This window comes from Mustelus asterias, chromosome 14 (assembly GCF_964213995.1).
Source record: "Mustelus asterias chromosome 14, sMusAst1.hap1.1, whole genome shotgun sequence".
In the NCBI taxonomy this organism is placed as follows: domain Eukaryota; kingdom Metazoa; phylum Chordata; class Chondrichthyes; order Carcharhiniformes; family Triakidae; genus Mustelus; species Mustelus asterias.
The window spans coordinates 41,213,036-41,238,320 of record NC_135814.1 but is presented as its reverse complement, the minus strand read 5'-3'; the positions used below and the strand labels follow the sequence as shown (position 1 = coordinate 41,238,320).

At 41.9% G+C, this 25,285-nt stretch overlaps 1 protein-coding gene across 3 annotated transcripts in view; it reads right to left on the bottom strand.

Annotated features, from left to right (window-relative positions):
- The window catches only part of cobll1b (cordon-bleu WH2 repeat protein-like 1b), a 185,680-nt gene that overhangs the window by 4,231 nt on the left and 156,164 nt on the right, over positions 1-25,285 (bottom strand). For 2 of the 3 annotated variants that reach the window (XM_078228236.1, XM_078228238.1), the window contains 4 exons: positions 20,624-20,719; positions 13,844-14,072; positions 11,564-11,667; positions 5,260-6,875 (listed from right to left, as the gene is read on the bottom strand). In XM_078228236.1, the coding sequence (XP_078084362.1) occupies positions 5,260-6,875; positions 11,564-11,667; positions 13,844-14,072; positions 20,624-20,719 (2,045 nt within the window). The remainder of the gene's footprint in view (positions 1-5,259; positions 6,876-11,563; positions 11,668-13,843; positions 14,073-20,623; positions 20,720-25,285) is intronic. The other variant, XM_078228237.1, reaches the window with a different exon arrangement.

The following is a 25,285-nucleotide window of genomic DNA, read 5'->3' as shown; positions in this document are numbered from 1 at the left end:
GTTTGTTTGATGGTCCTCCCACCAGGGGATGTGGCGGAGACATTGCCGATGGAGATTCTCTAGTGCTCTTATGTGTTGCTGATAAATGGTCTGTGCCGCACTGCAGTACGAGTGTGGTCACAACAACTGCTCTGTACACTAGGATGTCTGTTGACTTGCAGAAGTCTTTGATATCAAACATTTAAATGCAACCATCATGGCCCTTACTTGAAATTTCATCATTTAAAATCATAACTAATGAAAAGTACATTCAATAACTTTATATCACTCAGTAAAATTGTGAGATTAGCTTTCCAGCCAAAAGCCAGAATCATTGCAGAAGAGGTGTGGCTACAAACGGATTTTTAAAACACATTCTGAAAGTCCTGCCATTCTCCAACTCTCTTGAAGTCTCTTGATCAGTCGTGATGGGAAAGCTTTTAGAGTGAATAATTGGGGACAAAATTAACAATGTAGATTCATTAGGGAAAGCTAGCACGGATTTTCTAAAGGCAAATTATGTTCAACTAACTTGATTGAAAGTCTACTGATGTCGGTAACAGGGTCGCTATGTTTTTTTGACATACATGTATGACCGAGAACTGAGTATGCAGGATGCAATTTCAAAGTTCTCACATGACATAACATTAGAGTTTCAAAGTGTGAGGACAGTGAAACTCTTCAACAGGACATCCAAAAGACGTGCTGGTTCGGTGTATTTGCCATGCTAAATTCCCCCTCAGTGTACCCGAACAGGCGCCAGAGCATGGCGACTAGGGGATTTTCAAAGTAAAATGCATTGCAGTGTTAATGCAAGCCTACATGTGACACTAATAAATGAACTTTAAACTTAAAACATGTTAATGGAATGTGCAGGCATGTAGCAAATTAAACGTAATGCAGAGAAGTGTGAAGTGATACATTTTGGTAAGAAGAATGAGGGGTAAAATAAATTGTGCAATTCTAAAGGTGTTACTGAAAGAAAGCCCTGGGGATATGTGTGCATAAGCCATTGAAGCTAGCAGAGCAGGTTGAGAAAATGTTTATCAAGGTATACAAGACCCCTGGGCTTTATGAACAGTGTACAAAAGCAAGGAAGTTATGGTGAACATTTATAAAACTTTGCTTTGGCTTCAATTGGAATAGTGTGTCCAATTCTAAGCAGTGCACCTTAAAAAGGATGCGAAGGTTTTACAGAAAGTGCAGAAAAGACTTTTGAGAGTGGATACAGGGATGAGGAATTTCAGTTTCATGGATCAATTGGAGAAGCTTGGCCTATTCTTTATATGGTGGAGATTTCACAAGAGGTGTTCAAAATGGGTGGCATGGTGGCACTGTGGTTAGCACTGCTGCCTCACAGCTCCAGGGACCTGGGTTCAATTCCCGGCTTGGGTCACTGTCTGTGTGGAGTTTGCACGTTCTCCCAGTGTCTGCGTGAGTTTCCTCTGGGTGCTCCGGTTTCCTCCCACAATCCAAAGATGTGCAGGTTAGGTGCATTGGCCATGCCAAATTGCCCCTTAGTGTCCCGGGATAGAGGGATTAGCAGGGTAAATATGTGGAACTACGGGGATAGAACCAAGGTAGGATTGTTATTGGTGCAGACTCGATGGGCCGAATGGCCTCCTTCTACATTGTAGGGTTTCTAAAAATCATGAGGAGACTATAGAGCAGATAGAGAAAAAAAATGTTCCCTTTGGCAGAAGGATCAAGAACCAGAGGGCATCAATTTAAGGTGCTTGGCAAAAGAAGCAATGGCAACATAAGGAAAATTATTTTTACACAGCAAGTGGTGGATCTGGAATGCATTGCTTCATAGTGTGATAGAGGTAAATACAATTAGGGCTTCCAAAAGGTGAACTTGCAAGCACCTGAAATGAAAGTAAAAAGAAAGGCCTAGCGACAAATAAAGTCCACAGGAGTGAGATTAGACAAGTTGCTCTTGCAGAGAGTCACCATGGATACAAGGGGCTCAATGCCCTTTTTCTATGCTATAATCATTCTATCATTACACACAGATTAGGAGCTGGAGTAGGCCACTTGGCACCGGGAATCTTCTCCACCATTTAAAAAGCTCATGGTGGATCCGATTGTAACCTCAACTCCACATTCCCACCTGTCCCTATTCTGTTCATTGGTCACATTCAATACTTCCATTAGATTAGTACAAATTATGGCCTTGACATCATTTGGTACGTCTTTAAGGAAAAAAAAACAAATTTATGTCTTTTTATTTTAGAAAAATAGCTGCAGCATCAATTGGATTTAATAAATCCCACAATTAATATTTTTTCTAATTTTTTTTGCTTTGTTAAAGTTTTAGTATGCAGCAGTTGGAACCTGATAAACTGATTGCATTGCAACAGAACACTCTGACCCGTTACAGAGACATAGGGCTGGATTCTCAGACCTCACCTGCAGCTCGGATTCTCTGATCCTGCTGCAGTGAACAGAGATTTGGCTGAGCGCCAAATTCACTGTTCTCGCTGGCAACAGTGGTGGGCGTAACGGCTGGAGAATTCCAGCCATGGTATTTAGGATACGAAAGATGGAAACAATTATAGGCACAGTTTTCTATACCATTCTTTTTGAATGTTCACCATGGTAGTAGTGGTTAACACTGCTGCCTCACAGCTCCAGGGACCCGGATTCAATTCTCGCCTTGAATGACTGTGTGGAGTTTGCACATTCTCCCAGTGTCTGTGTGGGTTTCCTCCGGGTGGTCCGGTTCCCTCCCAGACTCCAAAGATGAGAGGTTAAGTGGATTGGCCATGTTAAATTGCCCCTCAAGTGTCCCAAGATGTGTAGGTTAGATGGATTAGCTATGGGAAATGTGTGCGGTTACAGGGATAGGGGAGGGGGGCCTGGATAAGATAATCTTGTCAGAGAGTTGGTGCAAACTCAATGGGCCGAATGGCCTGGTCTGCCCTGTTGGGATTCTATGATTCCATGTGATTCCACTTCATAGTGTGGTGTCTGATCAGTAAATGGTACAGATGTCTCAAGAGCCTTCACTCCGGGAACTAAGGGTCTACGAAGTCCAGAAGCAAGTCCAATTGAGCTTCTGGCCCCTTTAGTATTACTGATCTTACAAATCTAGACCCTTGTAGAAGTAGTAGTCCCCTGATAGCTGCACTGCATTATGCAAACTTTAGACCAGGAAGTACGTCCTGAAATTGTAAACTTGGAATTTTTGACATTTGGAATTTCTTGGCATTGAGTAACAGTCCTGATTTCATTCAGGTCTACATCATCCTTGCCAGAGTATCTTTCTCCTTTTATCAGGAATGCTGACTTAGTTAATTGTCAAGGTCTTGGTACAATCATATATTTTGTTTAGCAGTTCAGAACAGAGTTACAAAACAAAGTAAAGGTGAAGATTTTGAGTGGAAGCAAGCCAAAATTATTTGCCTGCTACTTGGAAGTATCTAACTTTAGTGGTTCTTGCATCAAGATACAATCTGCTCCATTTGGGACCTAGCACATGGTATTTCTTGCAGGAAAGTTAGAGATCTCATCACCATTGTAATAATTTAAACTCTGCTGTGGACCAAAGATAGTTGTTGCCTGGGTTATATATATATATAAAAAATAACTTATGGCCAAGATGAATGTAGGCAACTAAAGAATGACATTTTTCACTTTAAGATTCCTGGTATCTAATTTCTCTGTACATTGTCAGAGAGGTACACACCTTTAGAGGAAATTCATTTATTTTGAAGCCACGGAGGCATCCCGAGCTAAAGATGCAAAATCTAAATTGCAGGTGTACATTTATTTAGGAAAGTCTGCTCACTTCATCATTCACTTAACACCCCAAGCACATGCATGTCCACTTTTGACACAACTAATGTGGATATTTATGGCTGGTGCTTGTAGAGGTTCACTGTTACTATCTCAATTCCAGGACTTCACTTGTCACCAAGACCAATAACACTGAGGAACAAATTATCAACAAAACATTCAAAGCACTAATGAGCAAAAATCCAAAATGTCAATGACAAGCGAAAGATAACTGGTTAAAGGGTAGATTTATAGATCTGACACAAACAGCTATCCTTTAAAGATTTTTTTGGCTTATATTTTATTTCAGTTGATTGTTTACATACTACAACTGCAAATTAAGTTAATTGAGGGGCCATCAAGAGCTTACTTAGCTCTATCCAGCATACTTATGCCCCTGTCTAGAATTATTCTTGTCTGACCTCAGCGTGCCAAAATCAGTTTTCTCCCAAAGATTCTTATTCGAATGAACGTGGAGTTAAGAGGAGCATTCCCTCTCCCTGATCTTTTCATCTCCTTCAATGACTGGAGAGCTACCTGCAGGGCTGCGGTGGACACTCTCTGTTACCGGGGTTATTCAATGACCTATTTCCTGTGGTTCTGACATCAACCTTTTGCATACACTCTATCTGGATCATGCTTGGATTCAGGCGCAATCCAGTTTCTAAGTCAGATCGGTTTGCAGCAGTTACACTTTAGAAACAAGAGGTCATATTTGTAGAGCAAGGAGGGGTGGGGGGGACGGTTCAAGACAGAGATAAGGAGAAGCTACTTCTCACAGAGGGTTGTGAAATCTATGGAATTCATTGCCCCAGAGTGCAGTGGATGCAGGATCAATGGATTCAAGAGATAGATAGATAAATATTTGATCAAAAGTGGGATAAAGGGCTATGGGGAAAAGACAGGGAAGTGGAGTTAGGATGAGATGGAGATTAGCCATGTTCATATAGAATGGCAGGGCGGGCTCGAAGGGCTGAATTGCCCACTCTCGGTCCTAATTCCCATGTTCCTATATAAAAGCCAGTTTGGGTTCCAGTGTTAGCACCTTCCAATGTGCACATTTCACTCATTAGCAGTGGTCAACTCACCATTTTCCTCAAAGTGCTGTATGCATCAATTCGGCCTTATGTCCTGATGAATAATGTAATAAATTGTGCTTAACTTCACAGAATATTCCCATTATTGTAGTGCATATGATTTTAAATGAGCACTATTACAGGAGATCGCCTGTTTAAAATCACATGGCACAAATTTCTAAAAAAAGCTTCATATTTGACTCAAAATTCTCCAAATAATCTGGTTGTAAATATTAATCTGGTTGTAAATATTAATTCTCCAAATAATCTGGTTGTAAATGTAAGTATTACTGATTAGATATGTACTGGAGTTTAAGAGGCACATGGCAATTTGTCAGAGGAATAAAGGTACCCTTCAAACTACAACAGATTTGTTGCAAGTCAAACATTGGTAAATAATTTCCCATTGTTGTAATATTGTTACCTGTTTTATTATGTTGTTGTGATTGGACTCATTAGGAACTGAAGGAGGCAGATGCAATTCTCTCTCAACATGTTTAGTGGGAGAAGATGGGGTTGATGAATCCGTTACAGCAATCTTAGGTTTAAAGGAACAGGCTGCATCTGTTTGGGTTTTCTTGACAGCTGAGGATACCGCAAGAGCAAAAGGTGATGGTGAGGTAGAGGTGTGTGTTTTTGTAGCAGCTACAGTAGTTCCGAGAGATTTTGTGTCACTTAATTTTACACGAAAGGATGGCTTGTTTGGTACTTTGGGAGGTTTTGAAGGTCGAGATGCAGATCTCTCACCAGATTTGGACAATTCCTTTTGGGCGTTCCCTTCAGAAAAAGCCGCAAATTCTGGTGGGGGTGGAATGATAACATCTAGGCCAACTGCGTTTGTCGGACTAACTTCCTGACACTGTACTCCATTTTCTTCCTTTATTAATGATGTGTTTTCTTGATCCAAGCTGGATTGAGAAGGTAAACTCGAACTTCGAGCAAGTGCTGAGGTAACATATTGCCCTGAGCTCCTCTTATGCAGCTGGAGGAAGACAGATCCAGACTTCATCTTTCTCTCTGAAGTACTCTGTGTTCTATTAACCATTAGCTTGGGTTGCACAGCTTGACTATCAGCAACCAATGTGGAATCTGCTGTTTCTGGGTGACGGGTTGTCGAATTAATCTCTTTTGCACTTGTATCGAAGTGAGCCCTATTGTGAAAAGCAGCCAGTTCTCTTATAACGCTTGATAGAGGTTCTTCTGATGTCTCGGGCTGCTTTGTTGGCACTTTTGACATGTCAGACTCTGGGACAAAATCGTAAGAGGATATTTCTTCATCTGCTGTTTCAGCTTCCGGCATGAATCCATAAGTGACAAATGTTTCATTTTCTAAAGACTTTGAAGGGACAATTTTATAGGTAGTCATTCCAATCTTTGGTATATAGTCCCTTGTGATTTCATTTGAAGGCTTCGGCTTAGGCTCAGATTCACTCTTGTATAGCATTGGAATCTTGGTTGGACTGTCTGGACTTCTGGTTGTATCTTTGCTTGACAATGATCCATAAGAATCAGTGGATGCCGAAGGTTCTGTAGATGGTTGGTTCACAACAGGCATTATATCTTGCTTACTAGCAAGCCCCGGCTTGTTTGAGTCAGTGGACTTAGTTGTGGCCGACACATAATTCTGTTGCTCAGGAGACATCGGCAGAGTGAAATTATTGACTTGTGGACGTTGTACATTTTCAGGAGTATCTTTTAAAGTTGTATCATATGAAGGGCTAATGGTGCCATCAACTGTTTTGGTACATGGAGCATTCCGAAAATCCAGTGTTTTATCAACTTCTTTCGAATTCATTTCTTCAACATTGATCTCCATTTTGTCCAAAGATTTATTTTGGCCTTTAGCATTAGGTGATGAAGAACTGGCAAACTGTTTTGGCACAGGACTGGTTCTTGTATTTTTAGAAATGCTCGCCACTTCTGAAGTCTGAGTCAACTTTTCTGCTATTCCTTTATCCGGCGGTAACACTGAGGTCGTTCCATCAGAATCCCTCTGATACACTTCGCTATTTTTATTTTCAGAAATTGGTGGGTCTCCAACTAAAATGCAAGCAAAGGATGTGATCAGTTTACTCACATGAGGAAAATCACCATCAATAATACAATAATATAATGCAGATATAAAACAGAGAAATGTTCAGCCAAATAGGTATTGGACTACAGTACTTTCGGTCATTCACTAATCTCTCATGGCATTTCTAATGGTGAACGTCATATTTCAGGATTCTGTTGTCATTATTCTACGCAAGAGCCCAGAAGCAGGAGATGTTTAAAAAGGCCTTTTGAGTTTAAGCTTGCTTTAAAGGATACCAGTCACAGGACATCAGGGCCCTCAGGTGTGTACCTGCTTATGACAGGGCATCTGAAATTAATGTCCTGAGGGTAAAAGAGATAACTTGCAATTCAAGTGACCAGTGGCACTCCCTGATGACGAGTCAATCCTAGTAACTTAAACTCAGTTGAGCCACTGACCTGGTAACTCAATGGATTCCCCGGAGGAGGCAAGGTGTAGTCAGTCTTGACCAAAAGCTGACTCTGAAGGCATAGTTTTCCCGTCCCACCTGCCATGGGAATCGTAGCAGATGGGGGCAGACCACACAAAGGTCTGTTGACCTCGGGTGGTAATTTCCGGCACTGGGGTGAGTGTGGCCAGAAAATCCTGCCCTGAATTATTATTTGAAAGAAAAGACACACACAGCAAAAAGCAGTTAAGCATTAAGATGTCATGTGAAGGTTGAAGAGACAGGAGATTGTAGGACAGAATATTCTGTCTTGGGCTGGAAGTCAGGGGTCAGAGAGATTATTCTGTTTAAATTAAGTAAGATGACCCACCAGAGAAAGAGAAGCACCATATGTTCTTCATTCTGTATCATGTATACAAATGCTTAGTTGCACTCATGGAACTATCTGATTTTGATCCATCTCTCCTGGTGATTCACTGACGTGCATGTGATTAAGACAAAGATGCAGTTCAGACTGCAGGACATTTCTACATCTTGTTGCTTTACAAATAAATATTAGACGATGAGATTCACTACTCTAAATATAGTGGGAAGATGATTCTGTGGAGCATAAACAGCAGCACAGACCTTGAGGCTGAATGGCCTGTTTAGAATTGTTATGTTTCAGGAGGCTATTACACCAGCTCTCTACGATTTAATGTCTTTCGTCTGCCTTTACCCCATAACCCTTCACATTGCTTGTTTCTATCTAATACCCTCTTGAAAGTCTCAATGGAACCTGCCTCAGGCAGTGCATTCCAGACCGGAGTCACTCACTGTGTAATAAAGACTTTTTATTACATCGCATTTGTTTCTTTTGCAAATCACTTTCTCATTACTTATACGAGCAGGAACAGTTTCTTCCAATCTACTCTGTCCAGCCCCCTCATGAATTTGAATACCTCTATCAAATCTCCCCTTAGTCTTCTCTCCAAAGAGAACAACCCCAATTTCTCCAATCAATTTTCATAACTGAAGTTTCCCATCGCTGGAACCATTTTTGTAAACTCTTCTGTACTTTCTCCAACGTGTTCACATCCTTCCTAAACTGTGGCGCCCAGAACTGTGCACTGTACTCCAGCTGAGGTCTGTCAAGAGTCCTGTACAAGTTCAGCAGAACCTCCTTTCTCTTGTACTCTATACCACTTGATAAAATATATAGCACCCTAGGCTTTATTAATAACTGCTCACTCCACCTATTCTGCCATCTTTAACGACTTATGTACTCATACACCCACATCCCTCTGCCCCTTATCCTTGTTGGAATTGTACCCCTTATTTTATATTGTCTCCCACGTTCTTCCTACCAAAGTGAATCACCCGACACTTCTCCGTATGAACTTCATCCGCCACCTATATGCCCACTCCAACAACTTGTCTATGTTCTACACTGTCCTCCTAATAGTGCTACCAATTCTGTATCATACACAAACTTTGAAATTTTCCCTTGCATATCAAGATCTAGAACATTAATATATATCAGGAAGAGCAAGGGTCCCAATACAGTTGTCTATGTTACAAACGCTCAAACTGGTTATGGGAAGAATTGCTGCCAAAAACAGATTCTCATTCATCACAGATTTAAAAAGGCTGAGGATCTTCCCAGGTACACTGACTTATCAGCATTGGGCATAGCTCTGGAATCTGGCAGTGCTGGAAATGAAGCCCTCACTCTGGCAGATCATGGATGGAGGACTTGGGGACAATTCTGAGCAGGGTCACTGGGTCTGGGAAATATTTGAGGATTCGAGATATATTACAAAGGGCTTCTAGGAATACTTGTGAATGGTCTTGAGATCTAGTGAGATAGGTGAATTGAGGAGGATGTACTTGGGTCCAACAGCATTGCATCAATTTGGTTTTCAGGGAGCGCTGGCAATGTAGTTTATCTTGCCATATCAATGCATCATTCCCCAGTATTGCATCTGCCTCCTTCCAGAACGTCTGGAAGTTTAGCTTCACAACTTGCACAGAGATACTTTGTACAGAACTTCCTTTTACCAGTTTGTAGCTATCACCCTCTATTCTGTATTCAGAGTTTAACATGGCATAGAATTAAACCTTTTTTTGAAGACTTTATGTAGCAGTTGCTCCATATAATTGCAATACGACTTTACAATTCTACGAGCCAAGCGATCACAAGGCATATTTGTTATTTCCTACTGTAGTTTAAAAGGAGATTTGCACCTGAAAATCCATCAGATAGACAGACATTCACAGACAATTGCTTAGAAATTTGGTATAGGCAAAAAAATGTGGATAATATTAAAATACTACAGGTTACATATCAGTAAGGATATTGATCATTTTAAGTTGGTTTAAAATAATTTAAACTATTTTAAACCAAAATGATATTATTCTCAAAGCACTATTTTATCAAATCTGAGTATTTTATTACTGATCTCCAATAGACCAGAGAAACTGAGGAGCATGCAATGTTACTTCAGAAGGCAGTTAATTACATTGGAAGTTTTGCAGAATCACAATATAGTCCTTTCCTAAAGGACATAAATGAACAGGCAATCTGACACCTTCATAGTCACTTATTGATATGAGTTTTCGTCCCGGGATTTTATAAAAATTGAAATGAAATTCTCAAACTGCTAACCTGGGACTTGAACTCAGATTCTCTGGATCATTAGTCCCAGCTTCTGGATTACTCTTGGTAAAATTAACACTGTACTACAGTATCCACAGAAATGCTATTTTCAAGACATTCTCAGGAGAGAGGCTGTAACACAGTAAAATATTTATTTCTCCCCTCAGTAAGGGATGCCAAAGCTGGGAAATGGAATACTTGTGCAACATAGCAGAGTTGAGCTTCTTTTGCTTTTTACATAATTATGTGCTTAACTTTAGATAACAAGAGTGCCTCCAATTTCAGCAAAGTATTAGAACATAGAACATAGAAAGCCTTCGGCCCACAAGTTGCGCCGATCATATCCCTACCTCTAGGCCTATCTATAGCCCTCAATCCCATTAAATCCCATGTACTCATCCAGAAGTCTCTTAAAAGACCCCAACGAGTTTGCCTCCACCACCACCGACGTCAGCCGATTCCACTCACCCACCACCCTCTGAGTGAAAAACTTACCCCTGACATCTCCTCTGTATCTACCCCCCCAGCACCTTAAACCTGTGTCCTCTCGTAGCAACCATTTCAGCCCTTGGAAATAGCCTCTGAGAGTCTACCCTATCCAGACCTCTCAACATCTTGTATTTTCTTATCCGATTTCTACATTCTTAATTGTCATAGTTTTTCCAAGAAAGAGTTGAACTAAATTAATGGACAGAATTTTATGCTCCCCCCAAGATGGACTTAGAGGGGTGGGGGGAGTGTAAAATTGAATGGACGGGATTCACCTTGCCAAACACCATATGCAATTGCCTGCTTGGGCAGGTAGGAAACTCACCCATTCACCTATTAGGGGCCTTAGGTGGCTACTTAATGCCCTCATCATGCCCAGCCTCAATATTCAGGCTGGTGAGCAGGTGTGGGGATGGTGGGAAACGGACATTTCCCCACCTTGGGCGTTTAACTAGACATTCTGAAGGCCCCCTCAAGAGTTGGGGCACCCTCCCCCCAGGATGTCGGAGCTCCGGGAACCCACCCTCCCCTTCCCAGGCCCACCCGATGCTGTAATCGGCACCTCCCAATTATCCTGGGCATCCTCCACTGTACCGGCCCCTGGGACTTACCTTCTCCAAGGTCCTGGGACTTAATCCCAGGCAGTGCTGCCTCTGGCCACTGCAGTGCTGTGAAAGGCAGGGTTGAAGAGCTGTCGACCAATCTAATTGGCCAACAGCTCCCCATGAGCCGGACTTCCCTCTAAAGGTGAATGGAATTAACGCTCAATTAAGCGCTGATTGCTCGCCATCACCAAAATTCTACCCAATGAGTCTCATCAATTTGGGCTAAATTCAAAGCACAACAGATTTACGTACGCCCTCCAGACAATGTCTGGCCTGTAAGTGACTCTAATCCATACAATATGATTGACTCTTAATTCCCTACAGAGTGGTCTAGCAAGGTAGGGCAAGAAGTGCAACATGCCAGTGTCACCTACATCGAGGCAGGCATTGATACCAATAATGTACATACATATGTACCTAAACAAGAAAATGGAGGGTAATCCTGTTTATGGATTACTTCAAATGCTAATCTAATTCTAAAGGTTTAGAATTCCAGGTAGATTTATATCTTTGTTGTTTATATATGGCACTTACCAGATGTGTTTGTCACTGACAGATCCTTACCTATATTCGCCACCATCGAATTTCCATCCTTTTCCATCACAGTTTGGTTGTAGTCACCTTCAGCTGTACTTACTCTGTTGAAGTTAAAAAAAAAGTGGATGCACGCGGTATTAAAGAAGGCTAGTGTCTGTCTGTGCACAGTGTTTGCAAATGTTTAACAACAAAAAATTGAAGCTGGGTGTTATAGAGAGAACATTTATGGTGCCCTCGTACTTCAAAACTGATTTTGTACAAAAGGCTCAAAATCTTTTCAAAAAGTAAAAATTTAAATTAAAGTATAACTATTCACTCTGTGCAAAATGATAAAATGTACAGAAAATGTAAATTGGCTTCAAATTTTCAACAGATAGAAACCTTAGTATAAAAATAAGCATCAGATACACGCAAAGGATTTCACAAAAACAATGAACGGAATCCACATGTGGAATGTGCTGAAATATGTGTGATATCTCTGATAGAAGTCTACAAGATTATGAGGGGCATGAACAGATTGGACCGTCAAAAGCTTTTTCCCCCAGGGTGGAAGAGTCAATTACTAGGGGGCAGAGGTTTAAGGTGTGAGGGGCAAGGTTTAAAGGAGATGTACAGGGCCAGTTTTTTTTTTTACAGAGGGTGGTGGGTGCCTAGAACTCACTGCCGGGGGAGGTAGTGGAAGCAGATACGATAATGACTTCTTAAAGGGGCGTCTGGACAAATACATGAATGAGATGGGAATAGAGGGATATTGTTCCTGGAAGGATAGGAGGTTTTAGTTCAGACGGGGGCAGCATGGTCGGTGCAGGCTTGGAAGGCCCTCGGGCCTGTTCCTATGCTATAATTTTCTTTGTTCTTTGATGACACTGTGCCTTTAAGAAATGTTTTTTTTTGGTATGTGGCTTGAGGGGAATGTTTTAAACTTCATCTGAATGCAGAAGCATAATTGATCCTGGATATTGCAGTGTTTGTTTTAATCTGAGCTAATGCAGTTTTTTTGGGGGGGTATTCCCCTAGGATTTAATTAGGTTGATTGACAAGAGACAGCCATGTGACTGGGTGGAGCTAAGCTTACAGAGACAAGCAGGCAGTTTCTGCTTGGGTTTGTAAGGAGCAGGAGGTCTCCTTTTCTCTTTCCCTCTCTCACTTAACCCTGATGTTTGGGACCTGCTGGAAAATAGGTAGCTGTCTCCAGAAATGTTCTGGTGGTTCGAGGGCTAGCAGCTCATGTACCAGCACTCAAGCCTGTTGTTTGCCAACTTATTTTTTGAAGGGGAGTTTACATCTATGAGGAATATTGCTTAAAATGGAACCAACAGGGATAGGTTAGCTGTTAAGAACTGTATCTTGTCCTGTTTATGTATTTCAATTGTTAAAAATTAAAATACATTTAAACTGTATTGTTTTGATAAAATCTTCCTAGTCTATCTACAGAATCACACCTGGAGTGAAACATCTTATCTTTGCATTACTGCGAAAAAGATAAAAATATTTGGGGGTCTAGTCAGGCTTCATAACATACTTTGGGGTTTCACATCCGGTCCCTAACAATCAACAAGTGTTAACACCAACAAAAGAAAAATCAAAAATCTATAGACAGGAGAAATTTGATAAACCACAAATTAGTTTTGCAGAGGCCATTCAACAATAATGATGATTTAGTGCTGAAAACCCAGTTACACCCCATTCAAACAGGTATAATTTAAAAGGTTATTTAATGTGAATAGAAGTAGTAAAAAATGCAAGGTTCAGTTCAGTGATTTCTAATTGATACTCATCAGTGAGGACTTCAACATTGTATCCTGCGGAGGAATGGTGAATCACTGACAGCAACTTCTGGATTTAACTATACACATGCTGAACCTACAAGCTACTGTCAATTTCATGGCCAACGATAGTAAATGCTAATAGGTTTGCTGGAGCAAAGTCTGGGCTGACACCTTTCCAACAGTTGAACTATCTGATGAATATTCCTTAGTAAATGGCAGCAGGCTTCAAGTATTCAATATTTTACATCATTAAAAGACTCTCTTGCCTTATTCTTACTGTGGAATTTTTACCTTCTAGATGACTGGAACAAATGTCATAATACATTTTACCTCATAGCCACACAACTGTTCACAATCAAAAGGGATAGCAAGCAACAGTTTGAGCTCCATTAAGTGCAAAAGTAATTTAATACTTAAAAGGATTAGACTATTTTGAGAACCGTTTAAACAATGTTTGTCATCTAAGGTGCACAAAACGTCACCAACAATATCATTAACCAGTACGTACTTGCTCTCAGTTTTGGTTTCTGTCACAATAGAGGAACTATGCACATCTGAGTCACCAGATTCTGAAGTCTGTGCGTTTTCAGAATTGGATGGAACATCTGTGGAAACCTGTGTGCACAGTGCCTCTTCTCCTTTTCGAACAATAGCTCCTTCTGCATCATCAACGTCTAGGGCTCTTATCTCTTCCGTTTCAACAATCTCCTCAAGGCTGCGTTCAGATCCAATGCCAGCTGCACCGACAGGAAAACAAGAGTCAAGTGTGTGCATTAATGAACAGGCGACAGTACTTTATCAATTTACAAAGCTGTTTATCAAACCAAAAAGTTCAACAACTGAACACACGCCTTTCAGGTCTGTATTTTAATGGGATTAAATCACAAAACAAACCTCTTAAAAATCTGCAGCAAGGCAATATGCTTTCCAAATCATTTATTTATCAGACAATAAACTTGTTCAAATTCAAACACATTTTCCTTTGCTGTGTGGTCCACAATATTCAATTTCAAAATGCATTGAAAAATGTCAGCGTCTGCCGATGACAACATTCATTACAACAGTGTTATTGTTTAGTTACAATGTACTGCTACCTATCTTCCATCTCATCTTTCTGACCTAACATTAATGGCAGCTTACTTTATATTTGACTCATGTGCCTGACTGTAAATATGGTCTCCTGGTAAAATCTCACTACTTTCGAAAGTAAAAGCAAAATACTGCTGATGCTGGAAATCTGAAATCAAAACTGCTGGTAAAACTCAGCAGGTCTGGCAACATCTGTGGAGAGAGGAACAGTTAACATCGAGTCCAATTTGACTGTTTTTAACCCACTGCTTTCTGTCTGCCTAAAGATGCAGACTTTGGTTACTGCGTGGGTTGTGGCACAAACTGATGTTTCTTTCTTTAGTACTGGTGAATCATCAGGTTATCTGCTATGAGATATGCATAATTAAGGGAATGAACTAATGTCAATAATTGAGTGCAAGTAGGATGCTCTCCTGATTTCCCAGGTGGGAATTTATGGCCTCGCTCAAGTGAGACCATAAATTCCCGCCCAAGACCTTGTCTGCCCCTCGCCTGCTCTGATTCCGTGGCAGGCGAGGTGGTAGAGTTTCGGCATCCATGTCTGCAAAAATCCAGTTACCCCAGTGTGCAGCTGATCCCAATAGCTGGACTATACCACCCTGGGACATATTCCTTTCTAAGCTCCCAGTGGCCTAAGTACATCATTGGCACCATTTCCCATAGCAGCCATCCACCGCAAGGCAAAGATTAATGTTGGGACCTCAACTTATTTCTGTGAGAATTGCAGCTGGACTTGGTGCACAGGGCTGCTGGAGAGGACGTTGTGTACTGGAGAAGTTCAGGTGATACTTCAAATGTTGGTCTGCAGATAGAGGACTCAGCATGCCAGATCCTAGCCAACAGATCAGCAACATCCCTCCTCCCCCTTCTATTTGATATTCAAGTTGCCCGAACAAATTTTCAAGCTCAATGTTCCTCCTTTACAGCACTGGGCCATGTGTTTGACGGTCCTATTTTGAAATATTCCACACATGGACTAAATGCAGAAATGTTGCCTGGATCCAACTTAAATTGGAATGCAATATTTCATATGCAAAAGAATTAGTCTATTTCCACTCTGCCTGTAAAAGATAAGAGTTAACTACAGGGGAATTAAAATCACAGGAAGGACATAAGATCAGTGCTCAAGACAAAAGTAGGTTTGCTCATGACTGCTGACTATGTGGCCTACTGTATCAACTTTCCAGAAAATGCTGTCATGGTCAACTTCAACTCATTTACAATGATGTAGCCATGACAGGTCATTCTGGCCACTGTTCCACATTCAGTAGGCATCTGAGTGAAATTCTTTCACCATTGAAATGCTTGGATTTCCAGATAGAGCTGGTCAGTACTCATATCAGCAACAAAACCTCAAAGTGATTGTAGGCTCTAACTCGTGTCGAACCCACGGTGACTACAACACTTCTGTCCCTACCACTGATGCAGATCCACCTGTGTTACATCACAATTATGGGGAAAGGCCTTCTTTAATCCCTACAATGGTTATATAATCATCCACCATTGCTACTTCCTCAACCAAGTTAGCACTCAGTTAAAAAGCACATCCATCCAAAGTCGACACAGAAAAGTTCACGGCACACACCGACAAACAACAATCAAATACATAAATCACTATTATTGTAGAACTTAAAATAAATTTATTCAGTGACTCGATCCTGTAGTCTGTCATTCTTTAATTGTGCAGAAAAAAGCCAAACAAGACAAATGCATCACACAGCAAAAAAAAAAATTAACCTTAAAATATGTCCCAAAGAAAATTTAGTGTCAAACTGCACAGTTCTTGAGAGTGGAGACCTTTGCATATATAATCTCCTTATACTAAATGTTCAAGGCAGTTGCGAGCTTCATTGTCATCAAGGAATCAGAGATACTTGATTGACGATTTGCAGAAACAAAGACCCAGGTGACATTGCCTCTCCAGTGAACATGGCCCTCCTCAAAACATTCCTGCCGCCCAGACAGCAGACTGCTGAGGTAGGCCCATCTACAACTTGAGCCTTTTAAAGTTTTTAATTTATTAGTCACAAGTAGGCTTACATTAACACTGCAATGAAGTTACTGTGAAAATCCCCTAGTCGCCACACTCCAGCACCTGTTCGGGTACACTGAGGGAGAATTTAGTATGGCCAATGCACCTAACTAGCACGTCTTTCTGACTGTGGGAGGAAACCCATGCAGACACGGGGAGAATGTGCGGAGTTTGCACAGTCATCCTAGCCAGGAATTGAATCTGGGTCCCTGGCGCTGTGAGGCAGCAGTGCTAACCACTGTGCCACCATGCTGCCTTTGGCGCCCTATACAACTAGACCTCTCTCTGATTGGAAGGATGGGCATAATTGTTATCAGGAAACATTATGGCACAATTAGAAAACTTCAAGGCTAGTTACAGTTTCACTGGTTTGTGTAGCTCCTCAAATTCATAATCCGATAAACATCGATAAAGTGTACCTTTTCATGAGTGTCTTATGACAGTGAAATCTAGCATAAATTGCACATTTGTAGCATTTAATTAAGTGGAGGTTAATCAAGCTTAATTGGAGACCCCGCCTCCCCCCCCCCCTAACCCCACCCCACACACAATGTCCTAGAAGCCTTGAACACCAATTTGAGTGGAGGATTGCTCAGAGGACAGATATTTAATCACCTTCTCAACATTCCATCTCTCTCCACAGTATGCACCCATTTTATTATAGCTTGATCAACCTAGCCAGATTTGCAAACACAGAAAGCATTGCAAATGTCTCATATCAGAGCACTCTTTAGAATACAGAAGAGAAGAAGCACAGTAAGAAGATCAATTCAGGAGAGCAAGAATTGTCTTTGCTACACGAAAACAGAAGAGATGTTGGAAATAGAATAGAAATAATTTCATTAAGTTGAAGAAAAAGACATCAGTAAAAGGAGGCTGCAGACTTGAAACAGGGAGGAAGATGATGCAGTTCACAGAATAGTCACAGTCCATTCAATTCATTCTTTCAGCAGAACTGGATTTTTACATCTGTAGACAAGAATGAAAGTGGTCGGTTACTTCAGCTGTTTTTTTAAAGTTGATTTCTTTGGAATAATTACAGCTGGAAAAAATATTTTTTTTAAATCTGGGAACAGGAGAAATTGCTAGGTGGGAATAGCCAGTCATTTGTAAATCTCTTCCCATGAGAAACACAATTTAAACTTAAACATACTGATAGTTGCTTATAATAACATGATTTTAAATTAGAAACCGTAAGGTCAAAGTATTTGGAGGTGAGCATTTATTTTTGGAGCGGAAAAGGGAGAAATACTTGCAGGCCCAATCCTCAGGAATTTGAATCGTTTGAGTAGAACCCCAGTGAGATTCTTTTGAAGAAATATGGCTGATGGGCTGAATGGTCTTTACTTTGGCTGATAATATTTTGTGTTGGCAAGAACAGTCTCTCCATTCATCACACAACAGATTTAAAAAAAGGTGGCAGAAAAATGAACGTTCATGCTCATATCTATGAAATTTGAGTTTTTTTATAAAGGTAAAATGCATAATAATTTCAAGCTCTTTCCATTTTGGCTGAGCTATTAAGGGAGAGGTAAAAAGTATACAAGGCTTCATGAAAAAAAAAACACCCTTAATTTACAGTTGTTTTAACAATTCAACTGTTTGCCAATGCATGTGTAATGAAATGAGAGATTGATGAGCATAGGCACTGTCAGCACTGCATAAGAATATAATTTCAAAGCCGTTTATGATAATAGGCCAAATTATAACTTGCACAAATAAATTAAATCCCTCCAGCAGCAACATTTCATCCCATGATTAATTGAAAATAAAGTATGCTGAATCAAGTTGCAGCAAGAGGAAAGGAATATAAAAATAGGAAAAGTCTAGCTATAACTCTCTAGGGCATTGGCGACACCACAACTAGATTAGTGTGTACAGTTTCGGTCACCTAACTTAAGAGGGGACATACTTGCACTGGAAACAGTAGAGAAAGTTCACCAGGCTGATTCTGGGATGAGGGGGGTTGTCTTACAAGGAAGTGTTGAGCATGTTGGACTGATACTCATTGGAGCGTAGAAGAATGAAGGGCGGTCTTAATGAAAGGTATAAAATTTTGCGGAGGTTTGACAGGATAGATGCTGTGAGGGTGTTTTGTCACATGGGAGAATCTGTTACTGAAGGGACAGTTTAAAAATAAGGGGTCTCCCATTTAATAAATGAGGATTATTTTTTTTCGGAGGGTGGTTAGTCTTTTAAATTCTTTCTCAGCGGGCGATAGAAGTTGGGTCATTGAACATATTCAAGGCTGAGTTAGACAGATTTTTGTTGAAAAGGGAGTGAAGGGTTATAGCGGGTACAGGTGGGAAAAATGGCTGATCTTATTATGGCCTTAATTCCATGATCTTGAATGATGGAGCAGGCTCCAGGGGTTGATGCAAGTACATACCGATTACTGACTTGGCTAGGAAACTGATCGAGTGGCAAGAGTTTGCCAATATCAAAGGTTGTCGATGACAAAGATCAACATTGTAAGCAGGATGGAAACAAAATTACAAGTTATTAATAGATTAAATAAGTGTGAAAAACTGCAGCAAATAGATTTCAAGCGAAGGAAATGCGAGGTCAACCATTTTGAACTTAAGGTGGATAGAACTGGGTACTTTGAAAAGGGTACACCTCTTGAAACTGCAGAGGTCTTGGAAACTGGAGATCGTCAATTGTTCATAGAATCCCTACAGTGCAAAAGGAGATAATTCAACCCATCAAGTCTGCACCAACTCTCCAACAAAGCATCTTACTCAGGCCCTCTCCTTGTAACACCACATATTTACCCAGCCACTGCTCCTAACCTACACATCTTGAGGCACTAACGGGCAATTTAGCATCATCGATCCACCCAACCTGCACATCTTTGGACTGTAGGAGGAAACTGGAGTGCCCAAAGAAAATCCACGCAGACACAGGGAGAACATGCAAACTTCACACAGCGACCCAAGGCTGGAATTGAACCTGGGTCCCTGGCGCTGAGAGGCAGCAATGCTAACCACTGTATCAGCGTGCTGCCCCAAAATATATTCAACAGGTATAGAGGGAGGGAAAGGGGAGAGCGTGGCAAGGAGGGGGAAAGGGTGACAGGGAGGGAGTGCACGCGATGGGGAGGGGGAGAAATGGGGTAGAGAGCAATGGGGGAAGAGGAGGGAGTGAGAGCCAGGGGTTCTCAAGGGGTTGGGCAAGAGTGAGGGGACGAGGGAGAGCAAAGGGGCAAGGTTAAAATTACAATTCCATTTCCCCCTTAAAAATATTGAACTGGTTACATAGTTTACTCTGCAGTCCATACTTCTAGACTGAGTAGATGTTGTTTGCCACTGGCAGCAGCATTTTGATTCCAGTTTTACTGAAATCGGTTTGACTAATCTTTGAAATGATTTAATTTCAAATGAGTGGAAAATCTTTGCTAAAACAGTCCAATTGAATTGTTTTTATTACTCTGGCTTCATTCAACATTTTCCTAAATGGATATCTAACTCGAGGCAAGATGATTTTTATTGATTTATTTTTCAAGAGCTATATATGCATGAAACTGAATGTCATTACAAGTTGTTGAATGGACACATAAACATTCACCTTTCAAACAGAATTCCTCTTATTTGTGTATTTATTTATTCTTAAGAGTGAACGACGTTTAAATGGGTAGATAGTCAAATTGGCTAGGAGCATCAAGTCAGCTGATAATTAATTGATAGCACATTTTACAATCTGTCTTATTTCTTTTCCATTTATCTAATGTAAAGCAGACGGCCCGTTTGCTATTACCAGTATTGTGCTCCTGCCCAAGATTAATTCCCAGTCCATTACGTACAAGTAAATTTACATTTTTAAATTTATATTTTTAATTACAAGTGACTACCCTTCAATAAGTACTTATTGGTTGTAAAGTACTTGGAGGCATCCCGAGGTCATCAAGTCACTATGTAAAGGCAAGTGTTTCTTTTCTTCCAACTATTCACTTAAATCAAAAGGCCTACTTTTAATTGCTGCATACTCTGGGCTTATGTATATATTATATATATTATTTTGAAACATTACATAGCATCAAGAGAAGTGTGTGTTAAATGTAACTTTTGTTTTTAAAAATAGCCAAATTGATCAGAACTCTCATTTAAGCAAATCATATAAAGATGGGGGAAGAATTGATATTTGCTGGTAAGTGGGGAACATTTTTACCTTGATCATCAGCTGATGTGGAGGATATTTTAACAGCGGCAGTGTTATCTGCAGCAGCAGGACTTGGGCAGGAATCCACTGATCCCAGATTAGAATCTGGCAGAACAAAACACAACATCATCATCAAGACAGAAATACAATTTTTCCATTTATGTTACATTTATTGAAACCTTTGAAATATCTCTGTAGTATGTGTGTTTAAGGCAGTCATTACTTTGGAATTCTTAGAACAGCTCAAAAGATTTGTACCTCAATCCTTAACCTAAATGCTTCAATCAGGACAAATATAGATTTTGAATTAATTGATTTGCTTAAAATAAATACATCTCCTTTGATTTGATATAAACAATTGAAGAGAGATGTGTTACATTAATCTTCAACTGGGAAGAATTCACAAATGTCTCATAAGGTTTGATAAAGCCATATGAGGTGCACAGTTTTAAAGTCCACAGTCCATCTAAGTCTTCATACTTTATTTGAACATAAACGATTCAATCACTTGTTTCTGAGGAAGTTAGTTTAAAACTACTGGTTCTTGTTTGTGTTAAACTAAATCTTGTACGAAACTAAACTAAATCTAAGTCTTGTTTTACATCACACGGCACATTATCGGCCAGAATTTTCCGACCTCCCATCAGCGGGTTTCTCGACAGCAAGAGGCAGCGGGCCGTTTGCCAGTGGTGGGATCTTCTGGTCACTGTCAGTGGGACGTCCCATTGAAGCTGCCGCAAAACGAGCTGCGGGATGTGCCACCAGCAGGAACAGATCAGCCACCAGCTAACAGCCAGAGAATTCCAGCCACCAAGTTTCAAACACCCTCACAGAGAAACAATTAAATACTTTGTGGTAACAGAAACATTGCTGCAGCACACCAGGTGTTAGTTCAAGGGCTGCCCTGATTCTGGCTTTGTTATACACAGGCTGAAAAGAGCTACACTGAAGAGACGTGAAGGGAACACAAGATTTCAACTTAAAATGCTGCACTCTCCCATTTCTCAAACATCTCAATGCAATTCCATGCAAACTCAAAATGCATTGAGCAGTGTCAGTAAAGGTTAAATACATGGTGTGTGCAGCAAAAGTTTCACAAACAGCAGTAAATTAACCTTTGTTTTGGTGGTGGGAAGAATGTTGGCTAGGAATGATCAGAATGATCTGGAGAGGTTGGATGAGTGGGCAAATCAATGGCAGATGCAGTATAGTTTGGATAAATGTGAGATTATTCTCTTTGGAAGCAAAAACAAGGAGGGAGATTACTACCTAAATGGCAGTAAATTGGGAGAGGGGAGTGTGCAGCGGGACCAGGGTGTCCATGTGCCCCAGTCACTGAAAGTAAGCATGCATGTGCAGCAGGCAGGAAAGACCACAAATGGCATGTTGGCCTTCATTGGGAGAGGTTTAGAGTACAGGAGCAGGGATGTGTTGCTGCAATTATACAGGGCCTTGGTGAGGCGACACCTCGAGTATTGTCTGCAGTTTTGGTCTCCTTTTCTGAGGAAGGATGTTCTTGCTCCCGACGGAGTGCTGAGAATGTTTACCAGGCCAGTTCCAGGGATGGCGGGACTGATGTATGAAGAGAGATTGATTAGGTTAGGATTGTTTTCGCTGGAGTTCAAACAAATGAGGGGGGGATCTCATAGAGACTTATAAAATTCTAGCAAGACTAGATAGGGTAGATGCAGGGAGGATATTCCGATGGTGGGCGAGTCCAGAACCAGAGGTCACAGTCTGAGGATTCAAGGTAGACCATTTAGGACGGAGGTGAGGAGACATTTCTTCACCCAAAGAGTGGTGAGCCTGTGGAATTCATTACCACAGGAAGCAGTTGATGCCAAAACATTGAATATATTCAAGGAGACGGCTGGATATAGCACTTGGGGTGAATGGGATCAAAGTTTATGGGGAAAAAGCAGGATTAGGCTATTGAGTTGGATGATCAGAGATGATCGTAATAAATGGCGGAGCAGGCTCGAAGGGCCAAATCGCCTTCTCCTATCTTCTATGTTTCTATGAACCTTGGAACTCCTTGCTTCTATCCTTCCTTCACTCATTCTGACACTCTTCTAACCAGCATACCACTACTCCCTGGAATTCTCGACTCAATTCTCTTCCATCTTGTTATCCCCTCCAAAATCCTGACAAAATTCTCTTCTTCCAACTATGCCACCAGATTCCCCTTGTCTTTACCCTTTTTTTTGTATCTATCCTTTTCCACTTTATCATAAGCTCCAAGACATATTACATTTATAAATCAGTTTATATGTGCAGGTTTTATTGTTGTTGAGTGGGATAATGCAATGCAAACTCAAATGCAGATGAGCTCAGTTTAACATCAGTCATTCCCCACACCGTGTAAAACTTCTTCAGCTCTGCACAGGAATGTGAGCTCACATTAGGAGATCAAGGGAGCGGTTCGCCCAAAAAAATTCTAAGTGTCGAATTTGCATAAAAACTAGAGTAAATCCTGCTGATTTTTCAGCGGGAGCTTAAAAAAGAATCTCCCACATGTGCACAGCAGAGTGCACTAGAGTAATTCACGTTAAAATGCTGGGGGCAGGGCCTATTCACGCTGGAAGCTGGCAGCATAGCACTGAGTGGGCCACTGTGCATGCGCCGATCTGTCAGAGCAGAGATCGGCGCAGGTGCAGTAGTCCCTGTCTGCCGGCCTCCCAATTGTTGGCCAGCCCCCCCACCCCAGCCTGATCACTGGCCCCCCAAACATGCCTGGGCCAGCCTCGAACCCCCCTCCCCCCGAATCCCACCCGGCAGCCCCAACTGCAGAGTGGCAGCGGGACTCCCCCACCCATTGTCCCCCAGAGGCCCTGCCCATATCAGACCCCACCCAATGCCAAGATGCCCCCTGGGCATTGGCACTTCACCCCTTGGGCAGTGCCAGGGTTCCAGGCTGGCAATGCCCAGGGGGCAGCCATCCCCGGCCACCGACCCTTTTGGGGGGAGGAACCTCAATTGCCTCCCCTTCACTCCGTCGGGATCGGGCCGCCAGCTCCCTGTAAATAAGGAGCTAAAGTGAACCCCGCTGGAGTGAACCACGCCTGGCGGGGCAGTGGTGGCAAGGGGGGCCCGGAGATTTCAGTCCCGGGCCCGCTAATGTCATTTAAAATATATTTAAATTACTTTCTGTATATACTATGCAGCTCCGTGCCAACGGTGCCGACGCTGGGAGACGCGCAGAGGCCCGGACGCCCAGTGCGAATCAGTCACCGCTGGATTCACCCGGCCTGCTGCGCTAAAATAGCAGCGTAATGGGATGGGAGAATCGGCCCCCCAAATTCTTAGTTATGGGACTCAGCCCACAGTCTTCGAGTCAGATGCAGTTTTAATGAATGCGCTCAGCAGAGAAACCTTGCATGGGTCTCAACCTCGAGATATTATTCTGTTCAGTCCTCCTTGCTTCAGTGTAATTCAGGTGTTCCACTGTACGTGGAACACACAACTCACAAACTGGACGTTTTGCCCAGCCAGTCCTCATCGGTATTTATCCCCCAAGTTGTAACCAATACATCTAATTACACTGGCTCATAACTTCCTGATTCCTCAATGTCACATATGGGGGATACCCCAATGATGCGCTGGGGTATTCCTCTTGGTGGCTCCCACGCAAGGATTTACCCAGCAATTGTCCAAAAGGGTCAACTTCCCACAGATAAGTACACAAAGCAAATTCAATCACTAACTTTGGATGGTTCTGCCAGTTTTATTCTGATAGTTTGAAAGAGTTAGTATGAAAACAACCCCTTTAACCTTTAAACACCCAGACTGAGCCACCACTCCCAATCAATATCATCCCCTGACCCTCCAGAGGACCCACCCTGACTGAAAACCACCCCCCACCCCCAAATATCTAGAGCTGCTCCGATACAATGGTCACTCCTCCCACCCCACGTCGCAACCTGATCCAGATCCCTGATGCCTTGCCCCCAATATCCCAACCCAACCCACATCACCCCCTCCACCCTCAATTCCGAGCCTGACTTGCCACTATTCCCCCCAGATCGTGACCCAAACTGTTAGTGCCATAAAACCCTCTGAAGAGAAAGGTGGGGGGAGAGGAGAAGGGGGGAGGGGAGAAGGGGGCCAAAGGAGGCGAGCTCCAGGAGTCTGACCTTGAAGACCGAGCAGCAGTGCCAGGAGAAATTTAATGACCTAGTGCTGCACAGCGCCAGGAACCGGGTTCAATTCCAGCATTAGTTGATTGTGTGGAGTTTGCATGTTCTCCCTGTGTCTGCGTGGGTTTCCTCCAGGTGCTCTGGTTTCCTCCCACAGTCCAAAGATATGCAGGTTAGGTGGATTGGCCATGCTAAATTGCCCCTTAGTGCCCAAGATGTGGTTAGGGGGATTAGTGGAGTAAATAGATTAGGTTGCGAGTATAGGGCCTGTGTAAAGTGCACTGTTGGAGACTTGGTGCAGACTCAATGGGCCAAATGTCCTCCTTCTACACTGTAGGGATTCTACATCTTGTACACTCTGCACCAGCTTCTCATGCTGTTCAATGCATCACACAGTCCTGTCACTCACCCATCAGCAGTCCTGAGAGTTCAGGTATCACACCTAATAATCCAGATAATCCTATTTACCCTCAATGATGTCAGCCCCACACCCATTTCTCGGCACCTACGCCTATCTGCAACCATTCAGCAATGG